Below are 20,271 nucleotides of genomic sequence, written 5' to 3' on the forward strand. Positions count from 1 at the left end.
TATTTTTGGAAGGGCTGAATTCACTAATCACCTCATTAAAGACCGGCCATAAAGAAGAACTTCATCAGTTCTATCGGATATGTGAAAAGAATGAATTGGTATGTGCGGTTTCTCATGAGTCAATGTTGTTCATTGAATCCATAATAGGTAGGTAACGTAAATCACGGAGATGAGCACAATGGGATCTTGGTCTACAGTGACTGTGGGACAATTCCAGGGACCACAAAACACCACCAGCGCCTGAGACACAGGGCCTCACGGGCTTGTAAAATGATTGGCTGGCTCCGCTGATTAGCCTTCACCACCGCTGTTCCAGGAACCTGTTGACACTTTACCCAATCGAGCCCAGCCTGACATGTGGTGCGGCTGCTCTTCGACAATCGTCGCTGGAACTCGATGAACCTCCTTTGCGTCACTCATTGGACTCCGAAGGAAAAAAAGAAAAGGCACACATTGCCGACGAACAAGGCCTGCACCCGCTAGCTGACAACATCATACATCAAACCATTGGAAGTGTTCTTGGATTGGCTACCACACAATCTGGCAGGAGGGCACGCGCAGACCAGACCTCGTGCTCCGAAAGCCACGTATCTTCAGCCAAAAAGCGCGGCCGAATATACGTATCATCCACGATCTCAACCCCTTCGACTCCAGCTCCCGACGCAGAGCTCCGACCTTCTCTGTTTCCCTTTGAGATCAACGGACTCTCTCTCTCCTCCACCAAACGTAAAAAAAAAAAGGGAAAACAAACAGCAAACAAACAGCCATGATCCGCTCGACGCAAATAGCCCGCCTCGACGGGCTCATGCTCTGCGCCTCGGTCGACGACGAGGCCACCGAGTCCTCCCTCTCCGAGGTGAAGTCGCAGGTGAAGCTCGTCCTGCGGCGGCTGAGCCGCAACTCGGAGCCGCAGGCCTCCATCGAGTCCGGCAGCCACTGCCTGCACTACCTCATCGCCGCCGACGTCGTCTACGTCTGCATCGCCGACAAGTCGTACCCGCGCAAGCTCGCATTCACCTACCTCTCCGACCTGGCCGCCGAGTTCGCGGGCACCTACCCGGCCCAGCAGCTCCTGTCGCCCACCCTGCGGCCCTACGCCTTCATGGAGTTCGACACCTTCATCTCCAAGACCAAGGCGACCTACAGCGACACGCGCGCGACGCAGAACCTCGACAAGCTCAACGACGAGCTGCGCGACGTGACAAAAGTCATGACCAAGAACATCGAGGACCTGCTCTACCGCGGCGACAGCCTCGAGCGCATGGGCGAGCTGAGCAGCCGCCTGCGCGACGACAGCAAAAAGTACCGCCGCGCCGCCGTGCGCATCAACTGGGAGCTCATGCTCAAGCAGTACGGCCCCTTCGGCGCCCTGGGCCTCATCATAATCTTTTTCATTTACTGGAGGTTTTTCTAGAAAGAAAGAATGAAGAATAACAAGATAAAAAAGCGCTTGGGGGGGTATATGCCATTCTCCGACAAGAAAGGTCTGGAGAAACAAAACAAGGAATCTTTGGGGGCTTGCGTGTTCTTTTTCTTTCCATAAACAGCATTTGTCTGGGAGTCAAGGAGTACATGATGCGCAGAAACCACCCTCTCAGGAGAGACGGACCTTTGTATAATACGATCATCAGGGCGCATATAGCAGAAAGCAAGCCACGGATTCCTAATAATCCATACACAACAAGCACACCATGACCCTGAACCACCAGGTTCACATACACTGCCTCTCCTATCTTGTCCGAGGCTTGCCTGTATGTCCAATTAGAACAGAACAGAACAGAATAGAACAGTCGCTCCAGCCAGCGACCAATGCCCCCCCATTTCCAAATGTATCCGTAAACGCCTTGCCGATATCATTCCGTCATTCCAGGTCATGCATGGGAGAAATGCCAAAAAGTAGATAATCACATGAGGTTGCAGCTCTTGGTCGCCTTGGGCAGCGACGGGAGCGCCATGGCCGTGTGCTGCCACTCCAGATGCTCCTGGAAGCTCTGCAGGTCCGGGAAGCCAGAGTCGTCCTGCACGTATTTCGTCTGATCGAACTCGTTGTCTCCCTGCTCGTAGTATATGTAGTCGTCGCAGTATGGACACCATAATCTTGCTTGCCAATCGGCGTTCAAAGGCGGTAGATGATTGGCAATGACAAGCGGTGCAAAGACGACTGACTTTTCCTCGCCCGTCTCCTTGCTCCTTGCCGTGGCCCGCCAGTTAGGATACTGGGCGTCTGGGGCCGTGAATCGCACCGTCCGCGTCGAGGGCATCGTCTGTATGTCTTCCCATAGTATGTGGCCGTCACAAAAATCGCATATAAAGGCGATATCTGTCTTTCCTAGTCGTTCGAACTTCCCCACGGTATTGCAATCGGGTATCAACTCCTCCAAGCTCATCCTGCGACGAGGAGGCGGCAGCGGTATCGGATCCTGGTCTGAGTTCCGTCCATCAGACCTTTCCTCGTCTCGCAGCATCCCACGTTGATCTGACGGCCTGCGAGGGCCGCGCTGTTGGTCTCTTTCTCGTTTCTTCTGCGCGTCCATCTCGCGTAGCTTCCGATACACCTGGAATGCGCCAAGACATCTCGTATTTGACTCCTGGTCGGCCGCGAATATGCGATGTGCGGCCCGGCACTGAGCCTGGTGCAACTCTTTTCGGAGCTGGCCCGTCTCCCTGGCCCATATCGGGTTGATAGGCCCACCGGCCTTGAGCCAGTCCTTGAAGTTTTGTGCATGAAAGTCGGCCTTGGTCCGCAGCACTCGGAGCTCTTGAAGTGACTCAACTGCGCAGAGATCTTGCTGTTAGCATACATATCAATGCATTTCAACTTGTCACTGAGCGGGCCACAGAGCAGAGGATGAAGGAATGTCAAGGTCTGTGATCTAGTCATGACCTATCGCATCTCCCATCTGCATAGCAGCCCAGTCCCGGAAGCAAGACAAGAGGACAAGGGAAGTCCAATCCAACCTACTTCTTCGGTCGTTCTCGTAGTAGAATTGGCCGTTCACGAGGGGCGACAGCTGCTGGAAGTCCCGCTTCGCCTCGTCCAGCGCCTGCTCCAGCGCGCGTACCTGCTCGAACTCGTCCGGCCCCCACTGGCGCTTGTCCGCAAACATGAGTATCCGCAGGCCATCATTGAGCGAGGTTGCGATGCTGGCCAGGAGAGATCCGACGGTGTCCGTGCTGCTCATCGTCTAGCCCCGGGTGGCCGCGAATACGTGTCGCATGTGGGGATTTGGGGGCGATTAAGAGGACTGGCGTCAGCGGCGGCGGCGAAGGACAAGCTTTGCAGCTCTTTGCAAGTTTGCCGCTGCTGCTTGGGTTGCGCCCCCGTCGTCGCTGCGTATCAGATGGTTCGAAGAGGCAGCGACTTCGTTCTTCGGCGGGTGTTGTTGGGCCAGATAGCTCTGGAGGAGGCCTCACCTTCAATGCGAGCAGAGGCAAGACTGGGGTGTGTGCACGTTTGGTGTTTGGCGGGCGGATCCTCTCTCTATCTCGGTTCTATCGGTCGCTATCAGGAGCCGACCAGAGTGTTTGTGATCTCAGCAACATGCGGGGCGACCGTCGATTGTCGCACTTCAGGGGGGCAGCCGCTGTGCTTTTGTCGAAGCTGGGGATTGAATCCCTCACTTGCGGTTTATTTGCTCGTATTGGAGTGGGGATGGGAACAGAGTATTCGAACAAGCGTGTACAGTTTAAGAGTCTCGAGAGAGTGTAGAAGTACCTGGAGAAAGTGGATGATGGGCTTGAAGCTCCCACTCGTAGTTACGACATGGCCAATGACGGAAGCTGCACTTCTTTAGCACGGATGGGGGCATTTGACGCCACTAGGCGGCGGAGTTTGCTGCCTAATTGGCGTGCTTACGGCACTCAAAGTGGCGGTTTGATACCGCTAAGTTGGAGCTCAGCGGGATCCATTGGCGCTATCCTGCCTCGACGGCTGAGGCCTAAAGTTAATTTGGAGCAGTAATTCGACTACCGAGGTTGCGCGCCACTTCAGCCCTACGAAATCGAGCAGGCATGGCTCTCCTTGTCTTATGTTGCCTGGTACAAGATGTTGATATCGTGATATTTGGAAGGCTCTTTTTAATAGGTACGTGACACCTGGTGTATCGCACTGGACTTTATGATGTCTTACCGTACAAGTCTACAATGTCTCTCGTCGGTCCCGTAGAATAAACACCGCCCGCCCATGTCCACGGCCTCGAACAGGCACATTCACACCCCTCACCTCTTCAGAGAGACCCTCCCCAATCTCCGGAGGCATGTCAGGCCAGTCCCTCCAGATCTCAATCGCAGCATCTCTGTAGACACCCCCGTGGCGTCCCAACGCAAGTTCTACCACCCTGCGTGCCTGATCCATGTCCCCGACCTCGCACAGCATCGCCCGCGGCCGTGCCACCGCCCCGATTTCCAGTAGGCGAGCGTAAAAGACGTCTTCTGGCCGGCAGTACTCGTAGCCTCCCCGCGGCACCGGCACCTGCGCGAGCTTCGGCTCGAAATTCCGGACGGACCGGGCGGTGTCGCGGGCGAAGCCGTCGCGGGAGATGTAAGGGGGGTTGCAGGTGATGACGTCCCACCGCCTCTGATGGGCCGAGACATCGTCCCAGTCCGAGGAGAACATGTCTGCAAGAGAGAAGGTCAAGGTCTTGCTCGGTGGAGTCTGGTCCTCCAATGACCCTGCCTGCACGTTGTACCGGATGTTCTCCTTTGCGAGAGAGACAGCCCGTGGAGAGATGTCTACGCCTGCTATGTGTAGCTCCTCAAAGGACCCTTGAAGCATGGAGTAGAGTAGCAACGGTATGCATCCTGTGCCCGTGCAGAAGTCCAGGATGTCGAGCTTGCCAGGCTGAGCTCCGGCCCTATCCGAGAGCAGGCCGCTCTTGATCAAGCCCGCCAATTGAGTGGTATAGGCCTCTGGCTCCGGCCTGTCCTGTAGTGTCAATGATATATTCGAAGTCTTGTTGTGGTGGAAACAGGGGCATCTGGTGAAGAGACGGACCTTGGTATGAGCACACCCGGCCTGCATTTGATCTCGAGGTCGCCAAAGGGCTGCGTGCCGAGGATATACTGTAGCGGCACACCTCTGCCCCTCTCCCGACAGAGTGCTGCAACTCTCTGTTCGAAGAGTGCAGGACCCCGTGGCTCAGCGCGAGCGTGGTCGCGGATCCATCTCAGCTCGTTCAAGGCCGAGGGCAGGTCTCTACAGACTGGGAGGAGCGCGGCCGCGTGCGGCGAGATGCTGTATGCCTTTCTGACCAGGCTTGGGCTGATCCTCGGCATGAGGTCTGTGTAAACACACTGGAAAGTTCTGGCAAACGTTCACATATCATCGGGTTCTGTTGGTACCTGGTTGGTGTTGATGCGTTGTGAGTGGTGAAAGGTTCGGGGCGTGGGCCAAAATTTTCAATGTGGATAAGACTAACTAACGCCCGAATGCTCCAGCACTTCAATTACTTGTATAGAGCTGTCGCAGAGCTTCACGAACAAGATCAAAATTTATGAAGTCATTAGGTCATATTCATCGCCGAGAGTCGGGTATCTCTATATCTTTACACTTTATTTTAGAATACAAAGTTTACAAGTTTGCCGCCCCTGACGACAATCGTCTTCTTGGCCGCGTTGACATCTCCCACGCCCGCGGAGCCAGTCAACTTGGCCTGGCCCTCCTCCGTCTTCAAAATCTCCTTGACAACCCACTCCTTCAGGCCGTCGCCCGTGAGCTTAGGAGGAGCGCGCGGGATGTCCACGGCGAACCGCAGTTTCCCGTTGACCTGGACGGCACATGTCTGCGATCTTGATTGCAGCAACGGCAACGTCCCGTCAACGGTAGGGAACGATGCTGCCTGGAAAAGCGACTTTGTCGAAGGGTAAAGGATACTCCAGCACTCCTCGCAGAACGCCGGGGTAATGGGAGCTAGCAGACGGAGAAGGATTGAGAAAGCCTCGGTGCGTACCGCTTGGCTCGCAAGCTCATTGTTCGCAAGAGAGTTGGTCAGGCTCATCAGGTCAGAGACGACGGTGTTCAGCGAATACACCCGCTCGTACGACTCCGTAACCGATTCAACGGTTTTTTGTACATCCCGCCACACCGACGAGTCGGCATCCCATTGCGCAAGCTGTTTCTCATCCATGGTATCGATCAGCTTCGCCTGGCCCTCAAAGTACGCCTGCGAATCAAACGATTCCTGGGGTGCTGTCTTGTTGGCCACAACCATATCATGAATGCGACCAAGCCACCTTGTGACTCCAGAGATCTTTTCCTCGTCCCAAAGCACGACATCGTTCACTGGTGCCTGAAAGAGCATATGAGCTCTCGTGGCGTCCGCTCCGTACTTGCCGATGAACGCCGTCGGGTCGACGCCATTGTGCTTGGACTTGGACATCTTCTCGTAGGTGACTGCGGCCGCCTCTCCGGTAGCCACCACCTTTGGATTCGATGGGTCAGACAGGTCGACTTCGTCAGGCTTCAGAAAGCCACCATTCGATGGGTTAATGTAAGTCTTTCCGTGCACCATTCCCTGAGTGATGAGTCTCTTGAATGGCTCTTGGATGCTTGAGTCGATACTTGCACCCTCCATCAGGGAAGACGACATGAGGGCTTTGTATACGAAACGAGCATAGAGCAGATGGAGAATAGCATGCTCGATTCCGCCAATGTACAGATCGACCGGGAGCAAAGACTTGGCCTTGTCGACAGAGAACGGAACGGCCTCGTTATGCGGATCAATGAAACGCATGTAGTACCAGCTTGAATCAACAAAAGTGTCCATGGTATCTGTATCGCGCTTTGCAGCGCCACCACACTTAGGACAGCTCGTATTGACCCAGTCGTACGCTGTCTCGAGGGGGTTGCCAGCTTTACGCTCAGCCCAGTGACCCTCGACCTCTGGCAGTTCGACTGGCAGCTGATCGTCTGGGACTGGCACAGGCCCGCAGGAGTCGCAGTGGACAATCGGAATTGGGGTCCCCCAGTATCGCTGACGGCTAATCAGCCAGTCTCTTAACCGCCACTTTTCAACAGGCTTCGCCAGCTCGGCCGCTTCCAGCATTTTCACAAGCATCTGCCCCGCCTCTTTGGACGACTTGCCCTTGAAGGGCCCGCTGTGCTCTGTCATGACGCCGTGGTCCACGAAAGGCTCGTTGAGCATGGCAGTTGTTGACTCGTCTTCCGAAGCAGCTAGGACGACTCGAATAGGTTGGTCATAATGATGCTCCTTCCAGAAAGCATGATCACGAAGATCATGCCCCGGAACACCCATGACGGCCCCTTCTCCATAGTCTCCCAGTACATATGGCGCAACATAGACGGGCAGCGATTGTTTGGTGGCGTCTGGGCTCTCGTCGTGGTATGCAAGCGGATTGATTGCGCGCAGATGAGGGATCAGATAGCCCACCTTGCTGTCTGGTGGTAGTCCGGGTAGCGTGTCAAGGAAGGCTTGGAGCTCAGGGTCTTTCTTGGCTAGACTGACGACACTGGGGTGGGTTGCTGCCAGAGCGATGTATTGGACTCCAAAGAGGGTGTCAGGCCGTGTTGTGTACACCTCAATTGATGCAGGCATTTCATGGTCATAAACAAGGAGGGGGAATTTGACCATCGCGCCGACCGACTTGCCGAGCCAGTTATTCTGCATTGCCAAAACTCGTTCCGGCCATGCATCGTCCTTGGAGAGGTTGTCCAGGCCTGTCAAGAGAGCTTCCCGGAATTCCGAGATGCGAAGGAACCACTGCTTCAGCCTGCGCTTCTCGACCTTGGCCCCAGAACGCCACGAACAACCGTTCGCATCGACCTGTTCGTTTGCGAGTACCGTTTTATCTACGGGGTCATAATTGACCTCCGCCTCGGCCTGGTACGCGAGGCCCTTCTCATGCAGAAGGAGGAAGATCTTCTGGGTATGTTTGTAGAACTCGGGGTCGCAGGTAGACAATTCCTTGAGAAGAGTCAGTAAACTGGGCAGATATATGGTTGATGACTTTACAACGTACTCGAGACCAGTCCCAGCTTCCATTCATCAACTGCACCTGTTCCTTCATGCGCACGATATTGTCTTTTGTCCAGGACGCGGGGTTGATGCCTCTCTCGATGGCTGCATTCTCTGCCGGTAGGCCAAAGGAGTCCCAGCCCATGGGTAGTATGGCATGGTGTCCTTGAAGCTTCCGAAAGCGGGCAAGGACGTCGGCAATGGTGTAAACGCGGACATGGCCAATATGTAAAGAGCCGGACGGGTATGGAAACATAGGCAGGACATACGTGCTGTCCTGGCTAGTCGCGGCGTCTGTACTTGATGAATTCCTGTCTGCATCCCACTTCTCCCGCCACTTCTGGTCCAGAGAAGGCAAATCGAGTTTGACATCCGCGTAGTTGCGCCGCTGAATGCGCGGGAGAAGTGCCGCGGCGGTGTTGATGGGAGACGCCCTGAAGCACGTCCATCGTGAGTTTGAAGCTCTGCTTAGCAAGACCTGGGGGATGCGCAGGGCAGGCGACGAAGGACCTATGAGTTTCCCATAGGTTGAAGACATGGCGATCACATTGTTCCAGCTTGGACTGGCAGAGAAGATGCGATTGCAGTTTGGGGAGTTGAGGATGTGCCGGTGGTGAGTGAGCTCATGCCATATTTTTTACGAAGCTCGACCTCTTAGCGGGCACCAGTGACTCCAGCGTGCATGAATGGGTCGAACAGTGTGGGACCGACCCTGACAGCATCGCATTGGCAGGGGTAGCTTAGCTCTGAGGAAGTACCCGCCGGTGAATTTTGGGGGCGATGTCCGCCATTTGATGCCTTGGTGAAACCCGCAGGTACATGCTTACGATCAAAGTCGGAGGGGAAGCTCGAAAAGAAGGGTCTCGTGCCGCATGCAAATCGGGAAAGGAGCTGTTGGCTCCCACACTACCAGCGCCACCCGCAGACCATGTGTTCTGGTGTTACGATGGACTCCTGTGTTTCGTCCTGCTGAACTTCCCTTCTACCCAGACGTCTCGTGCATATACATTGCTTTTAAGCGGACCAAAGAACAGGGGACATGACTGAGGACTGCCTTCTAGACCGGCGGGATCGAGATTCGATGGAATAGTCATCTTTCGTGACTGCATTGGCATGCAATTTTGCCTAGCTGCTGAGGCCTTCCAATTACATGGATGTAAAGTACCTAGGTACTGTGTGAGATCAAGGCCTTTTTGGAAGAAATTGGGAGCGCAGAACCAACAGGCAGGACCTACGAGGTAGGTATCTATGATCTGGTCTCTGGGGTTGAGCAATATGCCCAAGCTTGGGGACAGAGGGCCCTAGATACGATGCCCATGATCATTGATTTCGGTTATGGCTGGGTATTTGCGGATCTTTACTACCTGCCGACTTAGGATTTGATACATACCGTCAGGTCTTCATTCAAAGAGATGGAGGCAGTCAATGAAAACAATTGAAAATATGTCTTCCTTCTGGTGAGAGATACTCCTCGATCCGGTTTGCCATCCACCATCAAGTACTCTGTATCTGAAATTGAAAAAGAGAGAGCAAACAGCACTCGTTCCTTGCAATTCTTGGCAAGGTAATGCGTGGTCCCTAGCGCTAGTAGGTGCGGCACTTTACCTGGAGAGAGGCCTGGAGGGAAATGCCCCTGTGGCTTGGCGCTGGGCTTGCGCCGCACTGACCACGAGTTTAAGGTTCTTTGACCAAGCATAGGCGTGGAAAACATCATCATTGAAACAAGCCTTGGTTCGATGTACAGACAGGGCCACTTCTCCTTTCCAGGTTCTCCATATCCATACTTTCTCCCTTCTCAAATTGCTTAGCTCTTCTTCACCGCGATCGGCACTCAATACCACCCTCGTCGCTCCGTCTCGTTCAGAGTCTTTTAATTCTTACTTTCGATTCCCACTTTGCGCCGTACAAGCCGTCTCTTGTACTTGGCTCCCCCTCCCCCCTCCACACAAAGAAGTACTTCTTGAATACTCGAGCATCTTCTCAGACCAGACATGCGCTGAACGATACGACCGAGTTCACGACCCTCACGATCCCTACGAACTGGCTGCCGACTATTCTTATCCCTTGATACCCGTCCCATAGTCGACGGCCATTTCCAATGCCTCCTCTCTATTCTTCCAACCTCCAGGCAAATACTCGCGACTCCCTGGAGCTCGCCTCCCTCGCCAGCTCCAGTCAAATAGGCCCAGGCACATCGGACACGGATTCTCGACCCAGCATCTCGTCCTCTCGACGGCTTTCTCTTGAGCAAGACGACCCTCTCGACTCCCACAACCCTGCTTCTAATGCGCGACCCAACTATGGACACGGCCGGTCCTTTTCAGTATCCTCAGGCTTCGACATCGCGGCCAACCTCTTTCCACTCTCATCCACAACCGCCGGCGGGTATGCTCCAATAGGTGCACCTACATCGTCATCACAGCCGAACGGAGGCCTGGGTGGCGGGTCTCTCGAGAAGCACAAGACGTTGACCTACCTCAACGGCCTGTCGCTGGTCATTGGCATCATCATTGGCTCGGGGATCTTCTCTGCGCCAAGCCAAGTCAACTCCAATGTTGGGTCGCCCGGAGCAGCCCTGATCATCTGGGTCATCGCTGGTGTTCTAGCCTGGACTGGTGCCAGCAGCTATGCGGAACTCGGTGGTGCCATCCCCCTGAACGGCGGTGCGCAGGTCTACCTCGCCAAGATTATCGGCGAGCTCGCTGGGTTCTTGTTTACTTGGGTCGCCGTGCTGGTCTTGAAACCAGGCAGTGCCGCCATCATCGCCATTATCATGGGAGAGTACCTGGTCCGGGCCTTCATAGGCGCCGAGGCAGAGACGATAAACCCTTGGATCAACAAGTCTGTCGCTATCGTCGGACTCCTTGTCGTCACCTTTGTCAACTGTGTATCCACCAAACTGAGCACCCGGGTGAATGACATGCTCATGTTCCTGAAGTTCATTGCGTTAATCGGCGTCACGGTCACGGGTATAGTCGTGGCAATTACAGGGCATTCTTTCTCCGGATCTGCAAATCTGGACTGGAAGAACCATGAGTGGTTCGAGGGGACCAATAAGAACCTTTCTGGCTGGGCCGTGGCCCTGTATGCGGGCCTCTGGGCCTATGATGGCTGGGACAACGTGAGTTCACGGTACTCATTGCCTTGTTTCGCCAATTGCTAACATATAGACATAGACCAACTTCGTGGTTGGGGAGTTCCGAAACCCCAGTAGAGACCTCCCTCGGGTCATTCATACCGCTATGCCCTCCGTCATCGTTTGCTACGTCCTGGCGAACGTGGCGTATTTTCTAGTGCTCCCCTTTGCGAGCATAAACTCGACAAATACCGTGGCTGTCATGTTCGGCAACAAGGTTTTCGGACCCATTGGCTCTCTCGTCTTTGCGCTTATCGTGAGCGCATCCTGCTTCGGCGCGCTGAACAGCTCGACTTTCACATTTGGGCGTCTCACATACGTTGCTGGTCGAGAAGGCTACTTCCCCTCCGTCCTGGGCCGCATTGGCCTGTCTGCAGACTCGATGGAGCGGGCTTCATTGAGCACTACGCGGACGCGCAACTGGTTCTCAAAGAAGCTTTCGAACCTCTTCGCAGACGAAGATACCGGCCTCTTCTTCACCCCCATATACGCGCTGGTACTGAATGCTCTTCTGATGATCGCATACGTTGTTGTGGGCGAGTTCGGCACTCTGGTCACGTTCTACGGAGTTGCCGGATACACATTCTACTTCCTCACAGTCCTTGGCCTCATCATTCTCCGGGTTAAGGAACCCCACCTGGAGAGGCCTTATAAGACGTGGATCACGACGCCCATCATCTTTTGCTGCGTCAGCTTGTTCCTCCTGAGCCGGACGCTATTTGCTCAGCCGATACAGACGCTGATCGTAGTGGCGTTTGTCGTTGCCGGCATACCGGTCTACTTTTGGCGCATTAAGGGCAGAGACAAGCCGGCCAAGCGAGAGATGGGCGAGTCTGGTGAGGGGAGATCCAGCTGGTGGAAGTTCTGGAAAAGTAGGCATTAGAGGCCACCGACTGGGCATGGTGCTCTGAGTTGGCTAGAACAAATAATAGAACATACCTCAATATTGGGGAAGATGCTTTAATGTTGCTAAAATCTGAGCGAAGGCTTCGTCCTTCTGTGATCATGTAAGACCCTGGGACTTTTGCTTGTTGGTGGAGAGGACACTCGGCTCAGTGAGCGACTCGCCTGAAGCAATGCGGCTCGATTAGGCTCTAGCCACTAACTAGCAGTTGGCGATTAGCGCAATTCTCCAGGGGTCTTTACACCAATGACGCAACTAAAATTATCAATCATCCTCGGATCTCCGAGCCATCCTTGTATCAGACTGATCTTGTAAGCCCCATTGACATAATAATTTTGGGAGCAGCAATGCGCCGGGGACCGAGGACTTGTCTCTTGCAGCCCATGAGAAGGTAGAGAGCCTCGCGGACAATTTCCTCTTCTCAACCGGCCGCCCATGTCTCGAGCCCCGTTCTCCAAGGTCTTGCGCGCGCTGGCCCGCAACGGCCGGGCGGCGCAGAGGAGACCGTATTCGAGCCGCAAAGCGGCGCCGCCCTTCCCGACGGTCCAGAGCTGCCCTCAGCCGACATGCGAGTGCGCGGCGACGCCGCAGATGCCCGACGGCCTGGAGATTGACCACAAGGGCGTGCTGAACGGCAACATCACGAGCTACTACGAGCATGTCCTGATATGCACCGGCAGGACGGACTGGCCTTCGAGGATTGAGGAGGAGAACAGCGGCGACAACCTCGCCGCAGACCTCAAGGAGCTCTTTGGCCGGGGTGGCGTGTATAGTGATGTAGGTCCCTCGTAAAAAGAGCCTTGCTGGATAGGACACGCACTGACAACCTCCAGCCGTATCACAACGTGTCCACCCTGAACTCCTCGTTCCCCTCCTCGGTACCCAGGCGGTCAGAGCTGCAGACCACCTCGGTCTATCTCCTCCCCAGCTTCAAATACGTCCCGTTCCTGCCGCGCGTATCCTTCGACAGCGTCGAGGCTCTGGCCAAGGGGTTTCTGCTACCGGAGAAGCTGCACCCGGCGCACGACGGCCTGTCGCCCATCCACCGCGACCGGCTGACCCGCAAGGCCGCGTACCAGGAGCTGCTGTGGGGGGTGCGCGACGTGCGGGACGTCATGGTGCTCGTGTGCGGGCACGGCGGGCGCGACATGCGGTGCGGCGTCATGGCGCCCGTGCTCGAGGCCGAGTTTGAGCGGCAGCTGCCGGCGGCCGGGGTCGAAGTGCTCCACGGCCCGGTCGAGGCCGAGACCCCGGAGGGCCTGATATCCGGTCCCACGGCCGACGCGGCTGCCCGCACGGCCCGCGTCGGCGCGATTAGCCACATCGGCGGGCACAAGTATGCGGGCAACGTGATCATCTATCTGCCGGGGGACATGACGACGGAAGACGGCCGGGCGCATCCCCTGGCGGGCCACGGGATCTGGTACGGGAGGGTAGAGCCTCGCCATGTAGAAGGGATTATACAACAGACGATCAAGAAGGGCAACATCATTGTCGAGCTGTTTAGAGGTGGTATAGATCCGAAGCGCAACATATTACGATTATAGACGTCTTTGTATGGAGTAACGAAGGCTTTGTACTATATATTACCCAAAAGTCATCTCTAGAGGTGAGTGGCTATAAGATTTCAAGTCTAATAGAATTCAAATTCCGTAATATGCAACATCGGCAAGGCAGTATGGTTGAGATTGAAGATGCAATTGTCTTCATCACGGTCCCACGTGACCACGCGATGCTTCACTGACATCGTCATCCCGGACCCTGATTTTTTTGCGCACTTTTGCAGACGAACCACAGATACCGCCAGAGAAAGAGATTTCATCTCCAAGCTGCCCATCATGAATGGGACACCAGCGGCTCGAGATGCTATGTCGGCAATCTCTCGTCTGGTACCGCACAGTGCTCGTGCGATTGGGACGGTGTGTCGAGATAGTCGGAGGCAACGGGGACTTATACATAGACTCCAACTCCGACCGGGCAACAGCTCGGTGCCTTGCAACGCTTCAAGAGCAACCTCCCGATGCTTTTCAAACTCCCCGAACTCACGGTTCCGGGAGACCAAGGCCTATGCGACTCCAGAAGGCAAGGGTACCGAACCCCCCAAAAATTCAGAACAAGCCAGCCAGCAGTTCGCCAAACGACCCAAACGGGGGCGAAATGCCACCCTCTTCCTCCTCTCCGCGGTAGCCATAGTCGGCATAGCCGGCACCGGCTTCGAGGACCAGCCGGGCATCCCGCTCCTCTCGGCGCAGGGCCTCCTCGCCCTGCGCACCCGCCTGCTCTACGGCGACCCGCTCAACCAGGATCGCTTCGTCCCCTTCACCATCGTCGACCGCGAGCAGGTCTCGCCCACGGCCTTCGTCATCACCGTGCGGCCCAAGCACGCCCGCACCGACGACTCCCCTACCACTGGGTTCCGTGGCGGCGGCGGCGCCCTGCACGCCAACGAGGACGTCGTGCGCGACGCCTGGAGGCACGGCCTCTGGGCCGTCGAGATCAAGCAGCCCCAGCTGCAGGTCGCGCGCGACTACACGCCGCTGCCGCCGCGCCGCGGCCGCGCCGACGCCGAGCTGCGGCGCGGGGAGCTGCGGTTCCTCATCCGCCGCATGCCCAGGGGCGAGGTCTCGTCATACCTGTCGGCCTTGCCCGTCGGGGCCGACGTCGAGCTGCGCGGGCCGCACTACGGGTTCGACCTGGCGGCGCGCATGCGCCTCAACGAAGGCGAGAGGAGCAGTGGCGCGCCGGCCCGCGCGGTCTTCCTGGCCGGCGGGACGGGCATCGCGCCTGCGCTGCAGGCCGTCAGGGCGATCCTGGGTCCCGAGGAGGGCGTGGTGCAGGCAGATACGGAGACGGTTGGGGGTGGGCGGCCGGGCCCGGTCGTGGATGTCTTCTGGGCGAATCGCATGAGGGAGGACTGCGTCGGCTGCGGCGACGGCCTCGCCTCCTCTGCTCCTGGGCCAGTCGACGGCAGTCATGCTCCGGGCGAGCCGCTCCCCGGGTCGATCGTGGACCAGCTGCGCGAGATGAAGGCGCAGTACGGCGACCGGCTCGACGTGCGGTGCTTCGTGGACGAGGAGCGCAGCTTCATCGGCGCCAGGGCTGTCACGGCGGCGCTGCAGCCCCAGAAGAAGACCAAGGGCGGCTCGCGGGAGGCGGCGCGCCAGGAGCCAGACTGTCGGTACCACGATGCGAAGATCCTGGAGTGGACCGATACGGACGTTTTGAGGACGGACGGCGGCGAGGGAACCACGGCTTGTTCATGCGGCGGGAAGAACCTCGCGCTCGTGTCTGGCCCGGATGGATTCATACAGGCCTTCGCCGGGCCCAAGAGGTGGGCTAACGGCAAGGAGCTGCAGGGCCAGGTGGGAGGCGTGTTGGGCGAAGTGAGGCGGAAATACCCCGATTTGATGAAAGATTGGCTTGTGCTGAAGCTTTAGACTGTACCATCACGATGTTAAGATTATCTTGTATACAGAACAGTGTATCGTGGCTTGTCACGGTTTGGATATAGACATGGGGAAATGCAATGTAATAAGTAAGCAAGGCTCGTTTCAGCCCAAGTGAATAGAGGAGAACTGAGTGCAGTCCGCTTGGTATTCCCATTAAACGCTCAATAATGCTAAGTCATCGTACTCGGTCTAGATTACTGCTCAAATGCTCTGGACCTTTCTATACGCCGGCGGCTTCATGGTCCGCCTAATCAGTTTTCCAGCATACGGCGGTATCAACGATATAGACCCGATAGCAAGAACTCGCCAGACAAAACCCCTAGAAAGAAGAAGAAAGATGTTAGCACCAGAAGCTTATGGCAGATATGCCTGGAACGCGGGAGTGAGGCTGCTTACCAACTAATAACGAACTCAAGGTCGAAATACCCCCCGAGGAATGGCACAGATCCAGCAAAGAGGAGGAACGTGCCAACGATACATATGATCATAACCGGGTGCCAGGTCGTGATCTCGATGGCCACCATGAGCAGCTCGTTCAGCACGAGGACCGTGTAGCTGACCGTCACCATGCGCTTGCTGTCGACCTCGGTGAAGATCTGCGACAGGCCCTGGATCATACCGCCCTGGTAGATGGAGACCAGGACCCAGATGAAGAAAGTGCGGTAGGACAGCGACCGGCCCAGGGTGAGCTCCTTGTAGAGCTCCGGGTACAGGTTCGCCACGTTCTCGTCGACGTCCTTGTCGAGCACGAGCGAGAGCACGGGCATGGCCGTGTAGACCGTCGCGTAGCCGACGAGCAGCCAGTCCTTGTACAGGCCCTCGGGCTCGAACTTGATGGCGATGCTGTACATGGTCTGGCACACGGCGATAATGAGGCCACGGTGGATGACAAACTGGGCGAGCTTGGCGCTGCGCTTGTAGCTGTTCCTGCCGTGCCACACGAGCAGCTTGGTCAGGTGGTGGAACTGCTCGATGGAGAAGTCGGCGGCCAGGGAGGCCTGTCGTCCCTCCTTGCCGACGATACCCACGCCGACATCAGCTGCCTGGATCATGGATACATCGTTGCCGCCGTCCCCAATACAGCAGACGCGCTTCTTCGTGTACTCCTTGATCAGCTTGGCTACCTCAGCCTTCTGAGTGGGCGAGCATCGGCAGGCAACGACCGTGGGCAGCTGAACCGCCACCGAGATAAACTCGGTGCGGAAGTGCGTCAAGAACAGGGCGAGACTCTCACCGTCTATGAGAAGGCAAGAGTCGGTCTTGGTACGGAGGAAGTCAAGATGGTCTTGGGCATTGTCTTTCCTCTTCAGCTTCGCAACGGTGTAGATGTACTGACCGCGGGCCACCAGCTTGGAGCTCACGGCCACACAGCGCGCCGTCTCCACCTTGTCACCAGTCAACATCCAAATCTTGATGCCGGCATTGCGGAGGAGTTCCAGGGAGGGCTTGACGTCCCGCTGGAGCTTATCTTCGACCCCAGTCACGCCCAGCAGCTCCAGGTCGTTCTCCAAGTATTGCGACACAACGCGCTGCATGCCCGCATCGCGGCCGGCGATCGCAAGCGACGCCTCCTGGTAGCTGGAGGAGAATTCCTGGTACTGCTGAGGGGAGAGCTTCTTGCGGCCGACGACCAAGGTTCTCAAGCCCTCCCGTGCCATATTTGACGTTTCCTCGTCAAGCCAATCATTTGAGGCGACAATCGCGCCCATGACTGTGTCAGCACCCTTTTGGTAGAACCAAATTTCGCCATTGCTCAGAGGGGGGTTGGTCTCTGTGGTTCGTTGGCAGAATTGGACGATGATACCCATTCGCTTGCCTTCTGAAGTGAAAGGGAAGACATCAAGGATCCTGACCTGCACAACAGGCCTACCGGTCTCTGGTGACTCCAGGATCATTCCCTTCCGATCTCGATAGGCCAGCCGCAGACCGACGGCTTCGGTCCACTTGACAATGGCGATCTCGTCAGGGGAGGATGCCTGATACGAGGTGACCATCTGGCCATCCTCCTCATCCACCGTTGGTGTGACATTATGGCAGAGCGCCAGAGCCAGGACGACATCTCGAACGCGAGAACCGATCTCGCGACGTTGCCTCGTCACCCCGGCACTGGCCGTGGTTGTAATTGAAGACGGTGTGACCAAGGCGGTATTGCTCGATGGGTCCGTAGACGGTGGGATGTGAAACCCCTGCTTGATATAACTGACGACCTCGTCCATGGCCTCATTAGCATAGGACACGGTGCCGACGTGGATCTTCTTCATCTCCATCTCGTTCTGCGTAAGGGTGCCGGTCTTGTCGCTCAGCAGGTATTCAATCCGCCCAAGGTCCTCCGGAATAGTGCTAGTGCGCACGACTGCCCCTGGTATTCCGGGATCTCTTTGTATGAACCACGAGTAGACACTCTTGCCCAGATCTAGGTTGACTCGCAGACTGATGGGCACGATGGTCGAGAATAGCACGAGAAAACGCATGATCTTGACGTACCACACGTTGCCTTCCGTGTTGCCGAAACCCTCTAGTGCGACCAAGATGACTGAGAGTGCCAAGGTCAATGCACAGAGGATCTTAGTAAGAGAGTTGATCTCGTATTCTAGAAGACCCGTTTTGGATCTTGAGGGTGCAGTCGACAGAGCAGATCGGGTCTGGGGGCCCGTGTATATGATCATTGCCAAAGCAGATGCGTGCGAAGCTATGATGGTGTTCGCCCACGCGGTGTTGTCAATGGACAAGGGGGCTGTGTTGGACTGGTCATCGTGAGTCGGGAGGCTTGCGGCATTGTTCATAGCATCTTCTCTCGAGGAGAGGAGCTCAATCGTGCCGACAAACTCGTTCACCTTTTTATCCGGCTTGCCTCCAGTGACGCGCAGTCGAACAAGCTCTTCGTTTGGTAGTTTCTGTGAGAGCGGCGAAGCAAGACGCAGCTTCCAGTCTGTCTCACCGTCCAGTTGATCTGTTCTAATGAAGACTTCCCCACTGGGCCCAGCGTGATCATCGCTAGGAGATTGTGTCTCCTTGCCCTTGCCGGCTTGCGATGTACTAACCGCTTCTTCTTCAACATGGTCAAGTAGAAGAGGCTCGCTTTGCTGTTGTGGCTCTTCAACGGCGGCAGCCGCAGCATGAGCGGTGTCTTGGGCGATGCACTTCAAGATGATGACATCGGCAGGGACTCTTTGGCCTTTGGCCAGCTTCAGCACATCGCCGACCTTGAGGTCTCGCGACTTCTTGGCGATCTCAACTACCGAGGAGGCGGGATGCCTGCGGACACCGTCACCCTCGGCTTGCTCCTCTTCCTCTTGGATATCTGACAGTCGGTCCCTCTCCGGAGCTTGTCGTTTTTGACCCTTGTGCAGAGACGCCGATTTCAACTTTTTCTGCGGACGATATCTCTGCGCGGAATTGTCAGGCTCGTTAAACTGAAGCACGGTATATGCTTCGGCATTGGCTTCATTGTCCCGTTTCCTTCTCTCGATGTCGTCGTATGCTTCCTTGCCAAGGGTGATGACCAGCACGAATGCCAGGGGTGCAATGTAAGTAGACAGATAGCCTATTCGAAGCTGCGGGATGGCCTGTGAGAGTGCGACGAGGAGAAAGTACATATTAAAGAAGAACGAGAACTCGTTGTAGAGTGTCACCGGCAGGAAGGAGAAGGCCGTGTATTTGGCGTTGGATACGAGATTTGGCGGGAATCGTTTTGACCGGGGTGAGCCCACGGCGACAAGTCTCGAGGAAGAGGGGTCGTTGTCTTCCTTGTCCTGCTCATTGTCGCTGTCGTCAATGTCACGCGCGCTGGCGGATGACATGAAGCTCGGTAGTCGCAAGCCACTCCTCAAATTCTGCAGCCTGTCCTGAGCAAAAGATCGCCGCCTCCGGTGCCCTCCCTCGTTCAGTAAAGGGGCGTCATCTCCATCGCTGGGTCTACCATCAGAGTGGCTGGAGGAAGGACCATCGGCGTCGCCGAGGAGACCTCGTCCATCATCGTCCAGCCCATCCCGGCCGTGGCCGAGCTCTCCATACCCCCGTGTCCGGTTGCCAACCCGTCGCAGACCACCCATACGAAGATTGCGCAAAGCTATTCTCGGTGCTCTCTGCTCTGCGGTTTCTTGGTTCTGGCCTAGCAGGCCGGATCTCCGGGGTTGGGAGGTAGTCTTTGGGTCAAGCTCCTCGAGATCGATTTCGAGATCGGAGTCGGAGTCGGCGGAAGGCGAGTCGGGGGGGTCGGCAGGCTTGTAAGACGCTGGAGAAGGCATCCCGCAATGGGCAGAAGCCCCGATGGTAGGGGGTTCCGCCGCTCGTGTAGAGTCAGAGTTGCCTTAGTTGTTTACTAGCTGCGGATGCGGCTCTGGAGATCGAAGCTCAAACACATGATCCTCGCCCGCTGTCGACGAAGAGCACAACTAATGATGCGCGATACTGCGGACCAGCAAAGGACTAGAGTGTTTGTATGGTGAAGAGGCGGTATGGTTCACGGAGGCCTTTGTCCGTGAGTGCTGTAGCCTGTTCTCGTCTTGAAAGGGACAGATTCGAGCTTCCGGTACGGTGTGGTTGAGCACATGCAGTTCAAGGGCACACGAGCCAGATTTCCGTCGTCTTAGCTGACTTGCTGCCATGCAGGTTGAGACAGGGGCGGCGTCGCGGCGCGGTAGGGATTACGTCGCTCAAAGGATGGATCCAATGGATGTTGCAGCAGCAGCAGACACCTGACAGGCCACTGCAGCCGAATATCCCTGTCAAGTCTACCAGGTAGTACCGCTAATTATAAGGTGACTTGGTCTGTGGCTCCCGCTGCGGCACTACATCAAGTATTAGGCT

The 20,271-nt window shown here is 56.2% G+C and overlaps 6 protein-coding genes across 6 annotated transcripts; 3 read left to right on the forward strand and 3 right to left on the reverse strand.

Moving 5' to 3' along the window:
- Positions 1-766: 766 nt before the first annotated feature.
- On the forward strand, positions 767-1,414 carry E0L32_008092 (uncharacterized protein; the record flags this gene model as incomplete). Its single annotated transcript, XM_031142908.1, has 1 exon — positions 767-1,414. The coding sequence occupies one exon, from the start codon at positions 767-769 to the stop codon at positions 1,412-1,414; it is 648 nt and encodes a 215-aa protein (XP_030992597.1).
- A 490-nt stretch (positions 1,415-1,904) lies between these two features.
- Positions 1,905-3,182, reverse strand: E0L32_008093 (uncharacterized protein; the record flags this gene model as incomplete). The annotated part of the gene is made up of 2 exons (XM_031142910.1): positions 1,905-2,785; positions 2,963-3,182. 2 exons carry the CDS (start codon positions 3,180-3,182, stop codon positions 1,905-1,907), a joined length of 1,101 nt encoding a protein of 366 aa, XP_030992598.1.
- Positions 3,183-4,138: 956 nt separating this feature from the next.
- On the reverse strand, positions 4,139-8,511 carry E0L32_008094 (uncharacterized protein; the record flags this gene model as incomplete). Its single annotated transcript, XM_031142911.1, has 4 exons — positions 4,139-4,919; positions 4,994-5,292; positions 5,574-7,922; positions 7,978-8,511. 4 exons carry the CDS (start codon positions 8,509-8,511, stop codon positions 4,139-4,141), a joined length of 3,963 nt encoding a protein of 1,320 aa, XP_030992599.1.
- Positions 8,512-10,071: 1,560 nt separating this feature from the next.
- Positions 10,072-11,992, forward strand: E0L32_008095 (uncharacterized protein; the record flags this gene model as incomplete). Its single annotated transcript, XM_031142912.1, has 2 exons — positions 10,072-11,094; positions 11,150-11,992. 2 exons carry the CDS (start codon positions 10,072-10,074, stop codon positions 11,990-11,992), a joined length of 1,866 nt encoding a protein of 621 aa, XP_030992600.1.
- A 456-nt stretch (positions 11,993-12,448) lies between these two features.
- E0L32_008096 (uncharacterized protein) lies at positions 12,449-15,450 on the forward strand (the record flags this gene model as incomplete). Its single annotated transcript, XM_031142913.1, has 3 exons — positions 12,449-12,790; positions 12,847-13,436; positions 13,998-15,450. The coding sequence occupies 3 exons, from the start codon at positions 12,449-12,451 to the stop codon at positions 15,448-15,450; spliced, it is 2,385 nt and encodes a 794-aa protein (XP_030992601.1).
- Positions 15,451-15,854: 404 nt separating this feature from the next.
- On the reverse strand, positions 15,855-19,709 carry E0L32_008097 (uncharacterized protein; the record flags this gene model as incomplete). Its single annotated transcript, XM_031142914.1, has 1 exon — positions 15,855-19,709. The coding sequence occupies one exon, from the start codon at positions 19,707-19,709 to the stop codon at positions 15,855-15,857; it is 3,855 nt and encodes a 1,284-aa protein (XP_030992602.1).
- Positions 19,710-20,271: the final 562 nt, after the last annotated feature.

Source organism: Thyridium curvatum (genome assembly GCF_004353045.1).
Source record: "Thyridium curvatum strain D216 chromosome Unknown NODE_52_length_296666_cov_86.205578, whole genome shotgun sequence".
Classification (NCBI taxonomy): Eukaryota; Fungi; Ascomycota; class Sordariomycetes; order Thyridiales; family Thyridiaceae; genus Thyridium; species Thyridium curvatum.